Consider the following 18010-nt stretch of genomic DNA (forward strand, 5'->3'; position numbering starts at 1 on the left):
TAATAAGCATTGACTAATTAAAATAATCTGAGGATCGATAGTTAAAAGCACTTGATCCTAAATTTTCAATAGAAGTGTATTGATAGTTTGAAGTTTGAACCATGAGTTTACACTTCACATAAAATTACTAAAAACGCATTTCTTATATGTATGGGGGATTCAATTATGACCCTTTAAAGCTTCCACCTACCGAAGAAGATTATTGGCAGTAGGGATAGAGGCAGCATTGGGGAGGGTTTTATAAATTTTAGACCCTCCCACAAATATAATAATAAGTTGAATTTTTAAAATCTAAACTCTCTTTATACATGAAAATGCAAAATCCTCCCCACCTCTACTTTTTTCGTCTAGAGGGTGAGGTGGGTTTAGAACTGACATCTAATTTTTTGATTATTTCTTATTATATATAAGTAATTAATAAATAAAAGAATATAAACAAAACATTAAAAATTTTAATTACTTTATTGAAATATGTAAAACACATACCCTATCATATTCTCAACATGTTAGGAAATTCCAAAACTTGCCCCTATCCCAAAATCCAATTTTAAAACAAAAATATACTTGCCTCATTGCAGTGAATGGGGCAAGTACCTTGAAAAATTGTGTAAAAAAAGGGAGAATGATGGTTCAGCCCAGGGTCAGAATTTTTAAGCCCAAAGAACAGTTAGAGTGGGTGCCAGCTTGGAATTGATATTAATTCAGGGGCAGATATTGGTGTATAAAATGAGGTTTTTGACATTTTGAATGTCTATACTTCTGCAATGAAATTCATAAATCTCCATTGAACCTGTCCATGCTTTTTCGTAAAAAAAAAAGTATCTTGAAAAATCTAGGATAATTTTTGACCCAACCCATCCACCTGTGACCCATCGAAATCGAACCAATGATCAGGTTTCGAAATTTCGAATATGGGTCAAGTAACTAAGAAGAAACCCATTTGGTTGGGTTAGGATTCGAACAGAACACCGTCTGCTCTCCGACTCTCTCCCCCTCCATCTCCGCCATTTGCAGAGAAGAGAAGGTTCAACTGTTCTAGTGGCGGAGAGTAGCGCTTGCAGCTGCAACTCTATCTTCTCCACCACTGACGACCTTTTTCCCCGCCAAGTCAGTATTTCTCTCACGGCCATCATCTCTGTTTTCCTCTTTCGCTCCCTCAGACGCTGCGCAAAACGAGATAAGCAACTGGCTTCATCAACAGTTGTTCAAGAAGCCATTTATGAGAAGGTGTGACCTTTTTACCTCAAAGCATCCATTGATTACTAATATCAAGAGAGTTAATAAATCTTTAATAAGCCTGTCTTGGTTCAGGTAGCTGTAGCTCAATATTTGATCAGTTCTTCGTTCTTTAGTTTCTCCCATCTGTTTGTTGGAGCATGAATACAGATGAATGCGCAAATACTTTGAGAAAACTGTGAATGACGACTTACCATCTCTGTTCGACAGCCCTGAGGCCCTCTAGATATCTACAACTCATATTGACCGTTTTATAAATACCCAGATACAGTGTTTAAAGCTTCCAATATAGGGAATACTATCTTCCCTGCAGCTCTCGAGGCTAGGAAGGGATTGCAGGAATTTTGAAGCGGGGCTAATTTGAATTTTTGTAATCATCTTAGCGGATTACATTTTCTTTCTTGTTCATAAGTGACTCGTAATTTGGCCTAAAAAATGACTAATATTTTGTCTCTGATTTTTTTTAATTCTTTTTGGGAAGAATCAATAACAGATGTTAGGTATAGGATTAATAATTCATTCAATTTTCCATCGCACTTGATGTTGATATCTTTATCGTTGGGATGCATTGGTATTTTTCTTACATAATTCAATTTGTACACAGTTAATTCTTGAAGCAATGAATGTTCTTGTTAATTTGATAGGTTTCAGGAGTTAGTTGCTTATAAGATTTTGAACATGCTACTGCATTTTATTTATCCTGTGACGTGCACAGGGGTATTTTCCATCCATTTTCCTGACGGAATGCTAAAGGAGGTATTTATTTGCTTAACTTGTGATAATTCAGGTGAAATCTGGCACAACATCAAGTTTAGGTAGTTAAGTGAAACATGCCCCTATTGGACAAAAACCTGAAGCCAAAGAGGGAGAAGAGCCTGAAGTTGGTGGAACTATGAATATTTTCCTTTCAAGTGCAACCCTTTAGTGGTTGGTTTTGGCACTCATATGCTAGGGTTTAGAAGGAATGATTCTCAGTCACCTTTCTTGCATCTCAGACTTCATTAACGTTTCTCAAGGTTGACTACCCTGCTTCATCAATATGAAAGTATGCTGCCAAAACTTGTGTCTTCACTCCCTATCATTCATTTACTAGTTTTCCTTTTTTTACCAAACTTCAATTGTAGATTGAAAAGTATTAACTCTGCCAAATCTGTATTATCAGTCTGAATTGTTTCTGGTTGTTTTTCTTTTTATTTATGCTCATTTATTTTACTCTTGTCCTGTGAAGATTGCAGTCGAAGGATGTATGCATGGAGATCTTGACAATGTATACTCAACTCTGCTGCATTTGGAGAAAGTGGAGAATACAAAGATTGATCTTCTCATCTGCTGTGGTGACTTTCAGGTTGATTACTTATATCCTGTAAATATATAATTCATATTTGGTGTTGTTGATTTTGTCATTAGAAATTACAATTTAATTATTTGTACTACATACATGTTTTTAATGATTATGTAGGAAGGTAAGTGATCTTATTAAGTTTATTGCAAGTTAGTTTTCAGAATTTGATTTATCTTAATGAAGTTAGAACTAAATTTTGGTTTAATTTCTAATGGAGAGTACTCTGGGGCATTTGTCTTGTCTATCATAAAAACCTAGATAGCTAGGAACAACATTGGGTAATGGCCTTTTATTGTTATCTATCATAAGATTGTTGAGGTGAAGAGGAGGAGAAAGGAACAGGGGCTGGTTTGCAAATTGGATCTTGAAAAGGCATATGACATGGTGGACTGGGATTTTTTACTAAAGGTTCTCAAGCGTAGAGGGTTTGGGGAGAGATGGTGCAGATGGGTAAAGAGATGCATTTCTTCATGTCATTTCTCAATACTGGTGAATGGTGTAGCTAGGGGTTTCTTTCCTTCCAAAAGGGGTATTAGGCAAGGGGATCCATTGTCCCCATTCCTCTTTACCTTAGTAGCTGATGTTCTGAGTGCCATGATTTTGAGGGTTGATGCTAACAATTTGATAAGAGGTTGGAGGATTGGTAGGGAGGAGGTGGTGGTCACACACTTACAATTTGCAGATGACATCATCTTGTTTTGTGATGGGAAGGGGAATTACAGAACTTAAAGAGACTAGTGCTTCAATTTGAAAGGAAGTCCAATCTTAAAGTGAACTGGGGAAAAAGTTGTGTGGCAGGGCTCAATTTAGGGGGAGAGGAGGTGGATTCCCTAACTAGGATTTTGGGGTGCGAAGTGGGGGATTGGCCTTTACAATATTTGGGGCTCCCACTGGGAGGGAACCCAATGGTTGAGAGTTTTTGATACCCTGTGATTGAAAGATTTTCCAAGAGATTAGCAAATTGGAAAAGGAATTGCATCTCTTTAGGGGGTAAGATAACCTTAATCAAGTCAACCTTGGCCAACCTGCTAGTTTATTTCCTGTCTACCATTAGAGTACTAGTGAAAGTAGCAAACCAATTAGAGAAGATAATGAGGGATTTCTTGTGGGAACCAGGGGACACTAAGAAGGACCACTTAGTGAAGTGGGAGGTGCTTTCTAGGAGTAGGGATGATGGAGGCCTTGGGTTAGGAAATGTAAGATTAAGAAACACGACTCTGCTGGGGAAATGGATTTGGAGACTACCAATGGAACATGGTAGACTTTGGTCTAGAGTGCTTGTTAGTATTCATGGATTGGCAAATAACGGTTGGGATGCAGGACTCGACCCTGGGGCTTCTCGGTGTTCTCCTTGGAAAACTATTCAAGGTATTTTGCCTCTTATGCTCCCTTATTTCAAATATGATATCTCCGTTGAAAATAAAGTCTTGTTTTGGGAAGATGTTTGGGTTGGTGAAAACTCCCTTAGAGATAGATTTCCTTGTGTTTACTCTTTGTCTGAAAACAAAAGAAAAGTGATCTCTTCAGTGTTTGTTGATAACTCCTGGGATTTGGGCTTGAGAGGAGGTCTAAGGGATTCTGAAATGGGGATGGTAATGGTTGATGATTTGATCACTCAGTTAGGGGAAGTCTTTCTTGATCAGCCTTATTGGGATAGTAGAATTTGGAAACCTTCCCCATTTGGTTTTTTCAATTGCTCTTCTTTCTACAACATTTTGATTCAGACCTCTAACCTTGCAGGGAACTTTCCTTTAAAGGAGGTGCGGGTTAGCTCTGTACCCCCAAAGATTTAGGCCTTTTGCTGGGAAGTTTCACTCCAGAAAATCAATACCTTGGATTTATTGCAGAAAAAGAGGCCAAATATGTGCCTCTCCCCCCATGTTTGTAGTCTCTGCTTGGGTTCTGGTGAGACAATTTCGCACTTACTAATCTCATGTCCCTTTGTGTTCTTTATTTGGTCTTGGTTCTCTCCTCTCTTTGGCTGCAGATGGACTCCCCCCCAAGTGTGGTGAACCTCTTTGATCCAGCTTTTTGCAGGCAAGGCAACCAAAGGTTCGTGGAAGGATTATGTGGAGAGCCACTAGAGCTGTTGTATTGTGGTCAGTGTGGGAGGAAAGAAACAATAGGATCCTTCAAAGGTAGTTGTAGATCCAATGAAGAGGTTGTGGAAGGAGTAACTACTAAGGTTATGCATTGGTTGAAATCCTGTGATCTTTTTAAGGATTTCTCAGCTGAAGACATTTATAGAAGTTGGGGTATTGTGGCAACTACTACTACTTCCAAAGCTATGATACAGGAAGTTTGGTCCCCACCGGCGCAACAAAGGATAAAACTGAACTTTGATGGAAGCTTTATAGGAAATCTGGGCCCATCTGGTATAGGAAGTGTTTTTAGAGATAATGAAGGCAAGATAATGGCTTTGTATTCAGGTCCAGTAGGAGTTGGAGATTCCTTAAGAGCGGAACTCTTGGCACTACATCAAGGTGTAAAATTGGCCAAACAGTTGGGGCTACAGTAGATTGAGATAGAGGGGGACTCCAAATTGGTAATTGGGTGGATGCAATCAGGGCAGCTGGGAATTTGGCAGTATAGACAGCTTATAAGGGAAATACTTAGCATAACAAGGGAGGTGGGTGTTTGTTTCAAGTGGGTAAGGAGATCAACAAATGGTTTTGTTGATGCCCTAGCAAAACAAGGGACTGTAAGGGAGAGACTTTACTGGGCAATGCTGTAATGTTTGATGTTTATTAGATCAACCTATTCTAATAAGGGTTGACTTCTGCATTTCAGTTTTAATTTATCTCTAATGAAAGTTATCGTTTCTGATAAAAAAAAGGTTTTGATTTGAATTGGTTAGAATCCCCTAGAAATTCAGGGTATTGACATCTCTGATAATGAATGGAAATCACTTTAGTATTTTAAAAATAAAAAGAAAAGAAAATAATCAGAAGATGAGTTGTAATGCAGGGTGAATAAATATATAAGTCAATATGTGGTCCAGCTTGTTATATGTAAAAGTTTTGGTTGAAGGATGAGGATTGCTTTTATCTTTTGCATCTGGAAACTCTTGAGGCATTGACTTTACATGCAACACAAAAGGTGTGGAGTTTATGTTGGTGGTAGAAGGGAAACTAATAGGGAGCTTCATGAGTACTGCTAGGGCTGTCAATGGGTTGGTTCTACCTGACCAAACTGAATTGACCAAATCGATTATATCAGTTCTGATTCTGTGATTTTGTTCCAATTAATAATTGGGTCGGTTCTGGTTCTTCCTTGTTCCACTCCAGCTTGCTCGCTTGTCTCTGATTCAACAAGACCCTCCCTTTGAACTAGTGTTATGCATCTTCATTCTTCTTAATATAAGAATCTTTCATAAAAAAAAAAAAAATATATATATATATATATATATATATATGAGGTCCTCCTTCCTCTTCTTCTTCCTCCTCCCATTCTGAACTATATCTCATGCCTCTAGGTAGTTGAATGCCTTACGTCACGCCTCTACGTTTTAAAACATTGCTTTGTACATGCATTGTCATTGTCACTTATATTATGGTTCTGATTTTCTGTTGGATTTTGCAACTTATGGGCACACCCCACAAGATAATTCCTCTAGATGGAGCCTTAACCACCATGGGAACTTAAGTGCCACAGGATTCTATGCAATTCTGAGAAATGCCTTATTAGCAAATCCTAAAGTTTTAGGACAGTGGCATGTAAAGTGGATCTGTCAGTTGGTTCTGTTTGAGATCTGGTTCAGTGTACCCTTAAATTTTTTTGGAAATCATTTTGCTGAGTTTTTTTTTGGTTGTTATTATATTGGTGTGTTTAAGCAGGCTGTTAGAAATGAAACAGACTTGGAAAGCCTTAATGTGAAGGCCAAATATCGGAGCATGAACTCATTTTGGAAGTACTACTCAGGAGAAGAAGTAGCTCCATTTCCAACTATATTCATTGGCGGAAATCATGAAGCATCCAATTATCTGTGGGAGCTGTGAGTTACTTGATTTTTTCTCATCTCAAATGAAATGTTTTCTTGACATTGAAGACTTACATCAGTTGTTTTCATGTGTATAACCTTTTCTTTTCTTCGACTATGTTATTAGTTGTCATGGTTTCAAATGTCGCGACATTTCGCTAATGTCGCCTGACATATGTCGATGTCGAGGCTCATCGACATGGAAATGGATGGTAATATAAAAATTACATTATTTTGGTCGACATTTCTATATTTCGGAAATGTCGACCAAATCAGTCCAAATAACCAAGTTTTTCCTATTATGTCGACGGGATGTCGCCTAATGTACATTAAAATATAATATATTAGTATATTATATTAATATAATACAGTATATTAATATAAATTATTCCATTAATAATTTCTATTTAATATTTCAAATAAAATTTTTATAAAAAAGAATTAACAAAAAATAAAAACAAAAGAATAAATTTATTACTTTATAATATAAAACATAAAATATTTTTCAAGTAATAAAATATTTATTAAAATCAGAAAATGTTTATTAAATTTTGTAATAAATCATATTCTAAATTTAATATAAAAAATCAGAATAAATTTATTAAATTTTATACTAAATCATAATTTATTATAAATTTAGTATTAAAAATCATAATAAATTCATTAAGTTTTATAAGAAATCAGAATTTATCATAATCTTGATACTACAAAAAGGAGTAGTTTATTAAATTTATAATAAAACATAATGTATTATAACTTTAATATTTAAAAAATCAGAATAAATGTATTTCTATTTACTAGTGTGAAATAAATATATTAGAATTTATAATAAATCAAAATTAAAAATAAGAAAATAAAATATTGGATAACCTTGTAAAAACATCAAAATGCATAATAAATCAGTAAACCGTCATTTACTAATTTGTTATTGATCTTAGTTTCTTAGCTTTATATAATGGTTGGGAATAAGATAGTAGTCTAGAAATATGCATTAATGCTTCTTTTTATCATTTTACAAAAGATCATTGCATATTTCCACAATGTCTCTAATTTTTACAATATTTCCCCTCGACATTTCTGACATTTCTGACATATGTCCTATATTTTGGTAAGCGACATTTCCATCAACATCGACATTTTAAACCTTGTTATCTGTTAGTATGACACTAAGAAGACATGAGTTTCTTTCAATTTGTATATTTACTCATAGTAGTGATAATAGCCATGGGTAAAAGGTCAGTTCATTGTGGCACTAGTGTTATGAAAAAAAGAACCAAATAGCCCTAGATTTTTGTCTCCACCTAACTTACTCCCTCAACATTAAGTTCTCTAGATCAGATTCCAATACAGCCATCTCGTGTTGATTCTCTCTCCTAAAATCTCCTTCCTCTCTTACTCTTTCTAATCTGGCCAGCTTTTCCAAGGTTTCTTTTTTCCTGTCATCCTCCCCTCCAAATGTTTCCTTTTTCTTCTCCATTAGTTCTTGCTTGATCACTTGCAATTTTTTGAAGACTTTTATATCCGCTGACCCATCCACTTGCACTTCCTTCCACTTGTTTTCTACCCATTCTACAAAGTTTGGTTGCAGAAGCCATTCATTCTCGAACCTGAAAGGTTTGAAGCCTGTAGCAGCCGCAAATTTTCTCAACAGGATTGGCCTATGGTCTGATAATTGGATGAGTTCTGCAAGGTTTGAAGCCTGTAGCAGCCAGAAGCGATTGGTTTTCCTATTAGCTTACGAGTTTGTTGTCATATTGGATTAGGAGTTATTTCAGCAATTCAGTTAATAGCCTTAAAGAAAATTTTGGATTTATCTTCTTCCTAGCCCTAAGTCAGCTAGGATTTGTCTTAAGTGAAAGTCATAGTCCTTAGGTGCTGAATCCTGTTCATTTATATGAAACATTTAAAATTTATTGTTTGGTTTGGATACCTGGATGATTTGTTCAAGCTATTAGGTGCTGAGTCCTAATAGACTCTTTAGGTGCCAAGCCAACTCTTGCAGAAGCATAGGTGTTGATTCCTAGGTCATTCTATCCTATCCTTTTTCTTCTCTGTTCCACTAAAAGTAGGCCTGATTGACATTGTCTCTACACCATTTCTACAGTTCTACATTGTGCTCCCATCCTAAACAACTATTATTATTAGTTTTTGATCAGTAACTGAAACCAATTTTATTAATGCAAAGAGAATTGAAAGAATGTATGGAAGCAGTTTGTAGAAACATTGCCCAGCACTCCCAACCCATTGATCCTCCATGTTAGGAGCTCTCTTCTTTGATTTTCTTTACATTATCATTACCCGCTTGTCCACTATCCTAAACAACTTTTATTATGTTTCATAAATGCCAATTCTGCTTCTTGATATCCTCGGAAAAGTTTAAGATGCTTGGGTGCTTGGCACTTGACGGTACACCTTCCTAATACATATTTCAATAAACTAATTTACTGTTATTGATAAAAATATGTAAGGTATTGGCTTCTAATGCTTCAACTGGCCCTCTGATTCTTTAATTTAAGTTTTAAAATTCTGATTGACTTGAAAGGCCTTTTTTCTTTTTCTTTTCTCATAGAATGAAATCTAACTTTTTTTTTTTTCATTATACTTTGCAAGTAGCAATTATCTTTTTCTTTTGATAAGATTAAGCCTTCTTCCAAGATTGTGGACCTTATTTAATTTACTTTATCATTTATTTTATTGTACCTTTTGCATGTTTCGAATTATCTTTTTGTTTTGTAAGATGAAACCCTCCTGAGCTTCTACCCCTTTTATGCTGCATTTCTGCCATGTTATTGATATCTCTTCATTGAACTGTCTTATGGGCAAGCATGATCAGAACTGTAAATTTATTTTTTTTTTCAATTACAGTTGTATTATGGCTTTGTTAGTTTTTCTTTTGGTAATGTTCAATGACATCTCTTCTACCTGTTGGATGCTTTTCTAGGTATTATGGCGGATGGGCAGCACCTAACATATTTTTCTTGGGATTCGCTGGTGTGATCAAATTTGGCAACATCCGTATTGGTGGTCTCTCTGGAATTTATAATGCACGCCATTATAATTTAGGTAATTTAATATATAACTGGTTTATTGTTGTTTCTAGCCTTTTAGCCTTTTTTGGAAGCATTTATATCTCTTATGTTGTATCCAGTGATTTAAAAGGTGCATTTAGTTGCATAGGCAGGGTGCATTTCAAGGTATGTGCTTCGCCTAAGCCTATGTGGAGCACCTTTGAAAATGCATGCATCTGGTGAGCCTTGCACCTCATCTCAGTTGTGCGCATTTTCAAGCAATGAGGCTGGGAGCCCTTGGATCCCTGACCAAGCCCCTTGAGGCAAGCTCAAACGAGTCCGTGCAAGAGGGCCCTAACTTGTTTGGTTGCTGGCACTCCAACAGAACCCCCTTTTTGCTAGTGTTTTCTTGTCAGACCGACAAGGAATTTTTCATCAAATAGCATTTGATTCATAATCCTAAAATTGCAAAACCAGTCTCTTTATATATGGGCTAAAAATTTAGGACCCTCACATGGACTTGTTTGGGTTTGCCTCAAGGGGCTTGATTCAAGGGGGAGGGCTGATCTCATAGAATTAGGAAGAAAGATGTGTAAAATAAAATTAGCGACCTGAAATAATGCAATTAGGAGAGAAATAAGCCGATTAAAAGTTTCATATGCTTGATTCTTGAATGCTTGAAAAATTTTTTATACACTATGTTTGATTCATTTCTACATTCACTTTGAATATGTTTTTTATGTTATGTTTAGTAATCGTGAATTGAGTCAATAGTCTTTTTAAAATGTTCAGCTTCTTTAAAATTCAATTTTGATTTTTTTTCTGAATTAATATTATTTTTAATTTTTAATTTTTTTTTTAAAAGTTTGCACCTTGCTTCAGAAGGGGATGCCTTGCCTTGAATCTTGTCCTTTTAATACACTGATTGTATCAATGTCTGGGCTTGGGCTTATGATACTTTCTGTTTTATTATAAATTAATTTACACTTGTTATATGAAAAAGCTTGTAAGGAATAAACTGTCAGGTTGTATGAGGTGACTTTGTACATTTGTAAGCATTAAATAATTATTTTATTTAATTATTAAGTTGGTTCTAGCATATCCATCTGTAGTTTAATTGTTGTATTAGGTTTTTTATGAGCAGGACACTATGAGAGGCCTCCTTATAATGAGAATGATATTCGATCTATATATCATGTGCGTGAGTATGATGTCTACAAGCTCATGCAAGTTGAGGAACCGATTGATATTTTTCTTTCACATGATTGGCCTGTTGGTATAACGGACTATGGAAACTGGAAGGAACTTGTTCGATTCAAACCTTTTTTTGAGAAAGAGGTAACCATATACATGTCAACATCACATTAATTGGTTGTGACATACTTAAATGTGCTCAGTAGAGTTCCAATAGTATTTGTATATATGTTTCATCTATTTAATTGCTTGGGAATTGAGGATTAAGAATTATATGCTCTTGCTTTATTTTCACTGGGGTACAAGCAACAAACCTTCTCTTATACATTACCACATGTTCTCACACTTCCTAATAAGTTTAAGAACGATGCATGGTGAATTTGTCTTGGCCTAGCAAACCAACCAGACTTCTTGCAAATCAAGATGAAAGCGGATTGAGGCCAGCTTCAGATGGGCTGGAAGTTTAGCAAATGTTTTGTTTGAAACTTCAGACAAACAAAGGATAATTAGAGTTCAATTATTTTAAGCAGTGTTTTTTTTTTTTTTTGATCAATAACACTTTCATTAAATCATCAGTAGAAAATTTACAGGAGGAAGACAAGCACACTTATCTTCCAAGAGTCACTGAGAGTCTCATAAAAGAAAGGAAAAAGAAGAAAAAGAGAAAAGAATACACTAAAGTTACAGCTTAGCCCAAAACAGTAAATCCCTTTCTGCCCCTTGTTTAGCTTAACCGTCAGCTAGGGAATTAGCCGATCTTTTAACCCAACATGTCTTAACTTCCATCTCCCGCACCAGCCACATGAATTTCCTCCTCTCATTGTTATACTTCCATAAACCATTTTGATCTTTTAGTCAGCCATCCTATCACCACCTCTGAATCCCCTTCAATTATGAGTTTCTTGATGTTCAACTCATTAGCTTTCCGGACTCCTTCCATAACTGCAAGGATCTCAGCTCTAAGGGAGTCACCCACTCCAATTGGGCCTTGAGAACATGGCAGAGATGACCCCATTTTCGTCCCTAAAAACACCTCCAATCCCCGATTGCCCCGGATCCTCTACTGCATCCATCAAAGTTTAATTTCAAGAATCCATTAGGTGGGGGAGTCCAAACCACTTTCATTACTGACTTGGTCTGTGTGCAATTTGCAATTTCACCCTACTTCCTCAACATGTCATCCACAGTGTAATCTGTGAATAGTTCCAAATATTTCAGCCACTGTACCACCCTAATATGTATGATAGCCCTCAGATCTGCTGCTCCTCTTTGGGTTTCTGAGAATATCCTGGAATTTCTCTCCTCCCACAATGTCCAACATACTGCAGCCCTTAGTCCTCTCCACATTATCCTTCCCCTTTTTATCCGCCACCTGAAAAAGGTAGGGGAGAAAAGGCCCAGCAAGTCTGATGGGGGATTCCAACTGCGTCCAAATAAGGAGAAAGCCCAATCCCAAATTGACCTCGCAAAGTGATTTTAAGCAGTGTTGTAAGAGCAGTTTCTTTGTTGGGGTCAGCACCTCTTTTGTCATGCTCTGTTCGGCATATTGTATTCACCTTTTTAACTATTAAATACTAGTAACCGTTTCCAATAAAAATGTCTTGGAGTTAACAGTGAAGTTGATATTGATCCTCGGAAAAGGTTAATAATTGTTATTTACATGGAATGCATCCAGCTTAAATTATTTTTCCCTGTTATTTAGGTGGCAAATGATTTTCTTAGTGTCTCCTTGAAGCATGAATTTGAATCAAGGAGAGATGCGCAGCATTCTCTATGTAGCTAGTTTATAGACTATCTCGTTTTAGATATTTATACTTTTACTGCTTCAAATTTAGAGACAGATCAATGTTGATAATACTCTTTATTACTGTTTTTTCTCATATCCTTGATACAACTAAAATACTGTTCTCTACCTCTCAGATTGAGGAAAGAACACTTGGAAGTAAGGCTGCTGCAGACTTGCTAGACAAATTGAAACCACCTTATTGGTTTTCAGCTCATCTCCACTGCAAATTTGCAGCTTTGGTTCAACATGGGGAGGATGGTCCAGTTACAAAATTTCTTGCACTGGATAAGTGCCTTCCTGGACGCAAATTTTTGCAGGTAGTCTCCTCATTTCCTCTATGGACTTTTATGATAATCACTGGAAGCTAATGCCTTATGGTTGCTTTGACATGACCTTTAGGTTGTTGAAATTGAATCAAAGCCTGGGCCTTATGAGATTCAGTATGATGAAGAATGGCTGGCAATAACAAAGAATTTTAATTGTATCTTCCCTCTAACCAGGAGGCTTGTGCATTTGGGGTGTGTTTTGCTCTAGGATATACAGAATTTTGAATTTTTTATTTTCCTAATTTTCTATGCAGGTTAAAAGGTCTAGGAACCTAAAAACTATTTTCTTTAATGAAGGAATCTACAGGTTAACTTGCAAGATTATCGCCAGTGGGTCAGAGATAAGATAAAAACACGAGGCGCCAAACCTTTTGATTTTACAAGGACACTTCCAATCTATGATCCCTCTTGTCCGGGGTCTAATGGTTCTATTCCTGGTAATCTTTGAGATATTATTTATTTATTTATTTATTTATTATTGCATGAGGAGGTGTTAAATATGAAAACATTAGTCTAGCATGACTCTGGTAAAGGTAAACCATGGGTCGGCATTAGTTTCTGAAATCCTTACATGGAAAAAAGGGATAAGAAGAACCAGGCATTCTTGTAGTTGATTGTGGTTGCCTTTGGGAGTCTTTCTTTTTCTTTTTTAAGCATTTCCCAAACTTAATCTAGTACTTGAGAATGTATATGCCATTCAAGTGCGTCAACCAAAGGATGTAAAGTCACAATGTAGAATTAGGTATTGCCAAAGTTCATAAGGGTTTAAACCAACACTGAAATTTTATAACAGAATTTGGTGTTTGTATGGGTCTTATGGCTCATCATCATCATCATCAATGCCTAATCCCTACTATATGGGATATGATACATGAGTCCTGTTTTGCCATTCTGTTATTGTTTATTGCCATATCCATTGTAGGGGTCTTATGGATCTTCTAAGAAAAACATTCATCGTTTGTAATTGACACTGTTTCAAGTTCTCTTCATAGTTCAATGTAAGCTAATAGCTTGATGTAGTTCATGGAAACATATACCAACTTTTTGTGGTCTTCTGTGGTGGGGTGGGAGATGTCCGTTTGTAGCTGTCAACATCTATTTTGATCAAGTAGGACTGAAATTGATTATTTTGTAATTTATGCTATTTTTTATGTTTTCATTTGACATTTTCATGAATTGGTAGTTGCTCATATGAACCTACAGAGTATGTAATGGGAACCTCAAAGTTGACCTATTGTTGAAGAAATAATTGACTTTATTGCTATAGATTTTATGGATTATGAGGATTTTTTTGTAATCTATCATAGGGGATCCCCCATAGCATAAATCTATACAAATTTTAAAGTTTAAGTCAATCATCCCCACTCCACCACAAAAATGCTAATTTCTTTAGCAATATATCAACTTTGAGGTTTTCATTAATTAATATGTAGGTTCACATGTGCAGTTATCAACTCATTTAAACATCAAATAATATTCAAAAATTACATAAATTGCAATATAATCAAGTCATGTCCTAGTTGATCAAAACAGGTATTGCCAGCCATAAGCAGACTTCTCCCCACTCTACCAAAGAAAACTAAATAGATAAACAATAAAAATTCCTGTATAGGATCTTGACTATAGAAAGTTGGTATAAGTTTTCATGAATTGTATCAACATATTAGCTTACATTGAACTATGAAGAGAATTTGAAACAAGAGGAAAATTACTCTAAACCATATATCAAATAAGAACCTTGATTCTTTTTTTTTTTTTTTTTTCTTATAAGACCCTTACAAACACCTAATTCTAAGCATTAATTTTCATCCTTTGGGACTTGGACAAAACATATTTTCTGCATTATGAAAACAAATACTTTGCATCCTTTGGTTGGTGAACTTGAATGGTATATGATTCTCAATTACCTGATTAAGTTTGGGTATGGGAAATGCTTTATAATACTCCAATTAACTGAATGATATTTGTAGGCACCATGGTAAGGCGGAGGTTGGTCAGTCTCCAAAGGTCTGGAGATGGCGACAGGAAAAAGAGAGGACGTGAGGAAGAGAGGAGAAGGGAGAATCCCTATGTGAGAAACCCTAGGTGAGTTGTGATTGTGTTATCCCCCTGGGAAAGAATTGCTCTCCCCCTTTTATCAGGGAAGGAGTTATTTCCTGTTAGGAAAGAGGATCTCTCCTGTTAGGAAATGAGGTCTTATTAAGGGATCATTATTAGAGAATCCTATCCCTTTCGGATTCTCTCTATACGTGACCCTATTGTACTGACGTGGTGTGAGTGACGTCATCGTTTGGCATGTGTACCCGCATGTGTAATTAAAAGACGCACGTGTAGCCAGCATTTACTCCCGATCTACTGTGATTCCGTAGTTCTTGTAATGGTGTCGAGTTCATCGCAACTCCGGTGTGTTCGGGGTTCATCGCAAACCTGCGCATGTCTTAGCTTTATCGCAGATTCGCGCTTAGCCAAAGTTTATCGCAACTTGTCTTGGGTGAGTTCATCGCAATCGCAGATCTGCAATGAACTTGTCGCGATCGTGCGATGGGTTATGGATTCATCGCAGGCGTCCACGTAGTGTTGGTTCAACACCCTCTGTACTCTGATGGTCTTAGTGACCACTATGTACCTACAATATCTACATTTTCATTACCAGAAATTACTCTCAAAGGTAACCATTATCAACTACAAGAATGGTTGATTCTTTGTGCTCATCCTTTATTTTTTCCACAACTTTCAGAAACTAATAGCTAGTCATGTTTTACTAGAGCCATGCTAGCTTAATGTTTTCATATTTAATGGGTCAACCAATAAACTCTATAACATGCACATGTTGATAGTGTACATGATTTATTTTGTACAGGACATCAGCGCAACCCCCAAACAGAATCCTTATTGAAGTTTCTGGAACTCCCATATGTTCTCGATAGCACATCAGAATCAAATGTGTTAATGCATCTGATATCTGCAGGTACCATTCTATTTTTCTATACCCGTATTCAACATAGCTAATTTACTTGGTTCTCTTCTAGAATGTTTTTCTTGGTTGTTGTAGAATACAATGTCTTGAACTCTTTTCAGGTCTTGTGGAAATACTGATATCTAATAGCTATTTTATGTGTCTGACATGGATACATAATTCATTTAGGAAAATCATGCAACACTAAAGCTTGGCTAATGTTCTACAAGGCATGCCTTAAGCTTTGCTTAGCCTCACAGGCAAGGCTCATTTTCTTGGGTGTGCCTCACCTAAACTCAAGTGTGTTTTACCTAGTTTGTTCTGGAGGACATAAGGGTATTACTGTAATGTTGGTAACTTAATGGAGACTCTTGCTTATTCTTAAGTTTTCTCATAGTGTAAGTGTTCTCAATCTTTTGTGGATGTAGGCTACTGAGTGAATTGCATTAGATCTTGTTTCTTCCTTTTCTTTCACTAATTTTCTGGCTTATGGATCTCAAAATTTCAGGTTAACATGGTATTAGAGTACCTCTTGGACTGATCCATACAGTCCTCAAACTTCAACTAAAAATCCTGAAAAATCATAGATATCTTATTATAAATAAACTTTATCAATTTAGATCAGAAAATCCAACTTTTGGAAACAGACTTGAAATCTGTTGGAACTAATCCATCTTTGAACCCTGTTCTAAATTTCTGTTTCTAATGTGTAAATCAGAAGAAAACCAGATCGAATTGCTAACTGCAACTTCACAAAAAAAAAATCTTTATCACACAATATTTATTGAGATCAGTTCTTCAAATAGTGGCTTTGATACAAAGTAAATCTTGAGGCAGAGAAGACAATAAAACTGACAAGAATGTGAATAATATATAACACAACCCTGACCTGGATCAGAACCAACCCATTGATAGCACTATCTGAAATGGGTGCATTAAGAGTGTAGAGATGTCCAGGTATCAGAAGGTACATACAATAATAAGAGTACACCTTAACTTAGAAAAAATAATCTAGCCAATAAGCAAATACCAGTGGTAGAAATATTGCCAAATGGAGTTAGCACCATTAGGTTCCTCTAAGAATAAATACCAAGCACATGATAACAAATACTTTTCATTCGTTTCATTCATTTTTCTTCTCAGCTCAAAAAATTAAGAAGCTGAAAGAGTTTGATTATGTTGCACGAACTGTGCATACCCACTTTGAGCATTGAATTCCAAATTCTGTTTTGGGTTTATAGCCTCAGTAGTTCCAATATGTAGATTCAGAATCAATGGTTTATGGATGCATATATAGCAGTTAGAAATAGAATAAGAGACCAAAATGTTAAGCCAAAGGTAGAAAAGTTGATCACTTAGGACAGTGGATATATCATGCCTATAGGAATTGAATGACTCGGTGTAAAAAACAATCAAGAGATTGTCTTGACTTGTTTTGTGTTCACAGTTCAGTTCACATGCACTTTGTAATAGAATATCTTCTTCCCTAGCTCTAACTTGATTTATAATGGCCTTTCTACTTACTCTTCTAAACTTACTATAGATGCAAATGAAGTGGCTCTCAATGATGAAAATGAAGATGCCGAGATCGAGGATGTGGATGAAATGGAAGAACTTGCAGAAGTTGGTGTTGTGGATGCTGGGAATGATCAATGATGGTCAATAATGCTCACTGCCACTGCAATTCTCTTTTATATGTTTGATGGCTGAGTTTAGTCAAGTTTAGGGTTAACTCCTAACAAATCACATTATATTGAGAGCTTTTATCATATATTAGGAGTTGAATTACCAGTATTTACTTATAAAAAAAATTACCTGTATTTTTTTTATAGAAATACTGTATATTTTAGATTAAAACAGTAATCCAGGACCTCCAGGTCTCCATGACCCTTGGTTACATGAAGATGTTTGGTATTTAGATAGATTTCATGGGAAGCATCAATTTTGATTGTACTGGGCAGTCTTAATTTAAGTTGAGGCCTATGCACACTGCATAGGAACCTCGTTTGCTATTAAAAAAACGGTTAATGCGGTTCCTTTTCCTATTGGACCACAAATATGCATACGGTAAAATGTTATAATTTGAATTGCACTGGAACGAACGTATCACAACATTTTACATTCTGAACTAAAGGCAACAAGTTGAGGATGCCATCTATATCTGAGATTCTGTGAATATATCT

At 35.9% G+C, this 18010-nt stretch overlaps 1 protein-coding gene across 5 annotated transcripts; it reads left to right on the forward strand.

The window, feature by feature from the left end:
• Window positions 1-938: 938 nt before the first annotated feature.
• Window positions 939-17722, forward strand: DBR1 (debranching enzyme 1). 5 transcript variants are annotated; one of them, XM_010252023.3, is made up of 12 exons: window positions 940-1227; window positions 2024-2281; window positions 2465-2581; window positions 6412-6572; window positions 9499-9620; window positions 10710-10903; window positions 12680-12862; window positions 12945-13063; window positions 13169-13308; window positions 14842-14956; window positions 15732-15839; window positions 17371-17722. In XM_010252023.3, exons 2-11 carry the CDS (start codon window positions 2276-2278, stop codon window positions 15796-15798), a joined length of 1224 nt encoding a protein of 407 aa, XP_010250325.1. In that variant the 5' UTR covers window positions 940-1227; window positions 2024-2275; the 3' UTR covers window positions 15799-15839; window positions 17371-17722. The 5 variants fall into 5 exon arrangements, with proteins under 5 accessions (XP_010250324.1, XP_010250326.1, XP_010250325.1 ...); XM_010252022.3 differs by lacking the exon at window positions 14842-14956 and having other exon boundaries at window positions 939-1227; window positions 6415-6572; XM_010252021.3 differs by lacking the exon at window positions 14842-14956.
• The last annotated feature ends 288 nt before the right edge of the window (window positions 17723-18010 follow it).

Source organism: Nelumbo nucifera, chromosome 8 (genome assembly GCF_055504915.1).
Source record: "Nelumbo nucifera cultivar China Antique chromosome 8, China Antique-T2T, whole genome shotgun sequence".
NCBI classification, from domain to species: domain Eukaryota; kingdom Viridiplantae; phylum Streptophyta; class Magnoliopsida; order Proteales; family Nelumbonaceae; genus Nelumbo; species Nelumbo nucifera.

What these genes read in the sequence shown, in the direction of transcription:
- DBR1 (XM_010252021.3), top strand. An exon ending in TCTGCTGTGGTGACTTTCAG is followed by an intron (nt 2,582 to 6,411) that starts GTTGATTACTTA and finishes GGTGTGTTTAAG; the next exon opens with CAGGCTGTTAGAAATGAAAC. An exon ending in TGCACGCCATTATAATTTAG is followed by an intron (nt 9,621 to 10,709) that starts GTAATTTAATAT and finishes TTTTATGAGCAG; the next exon opens with GACACTATGAGAGGCCTCCT.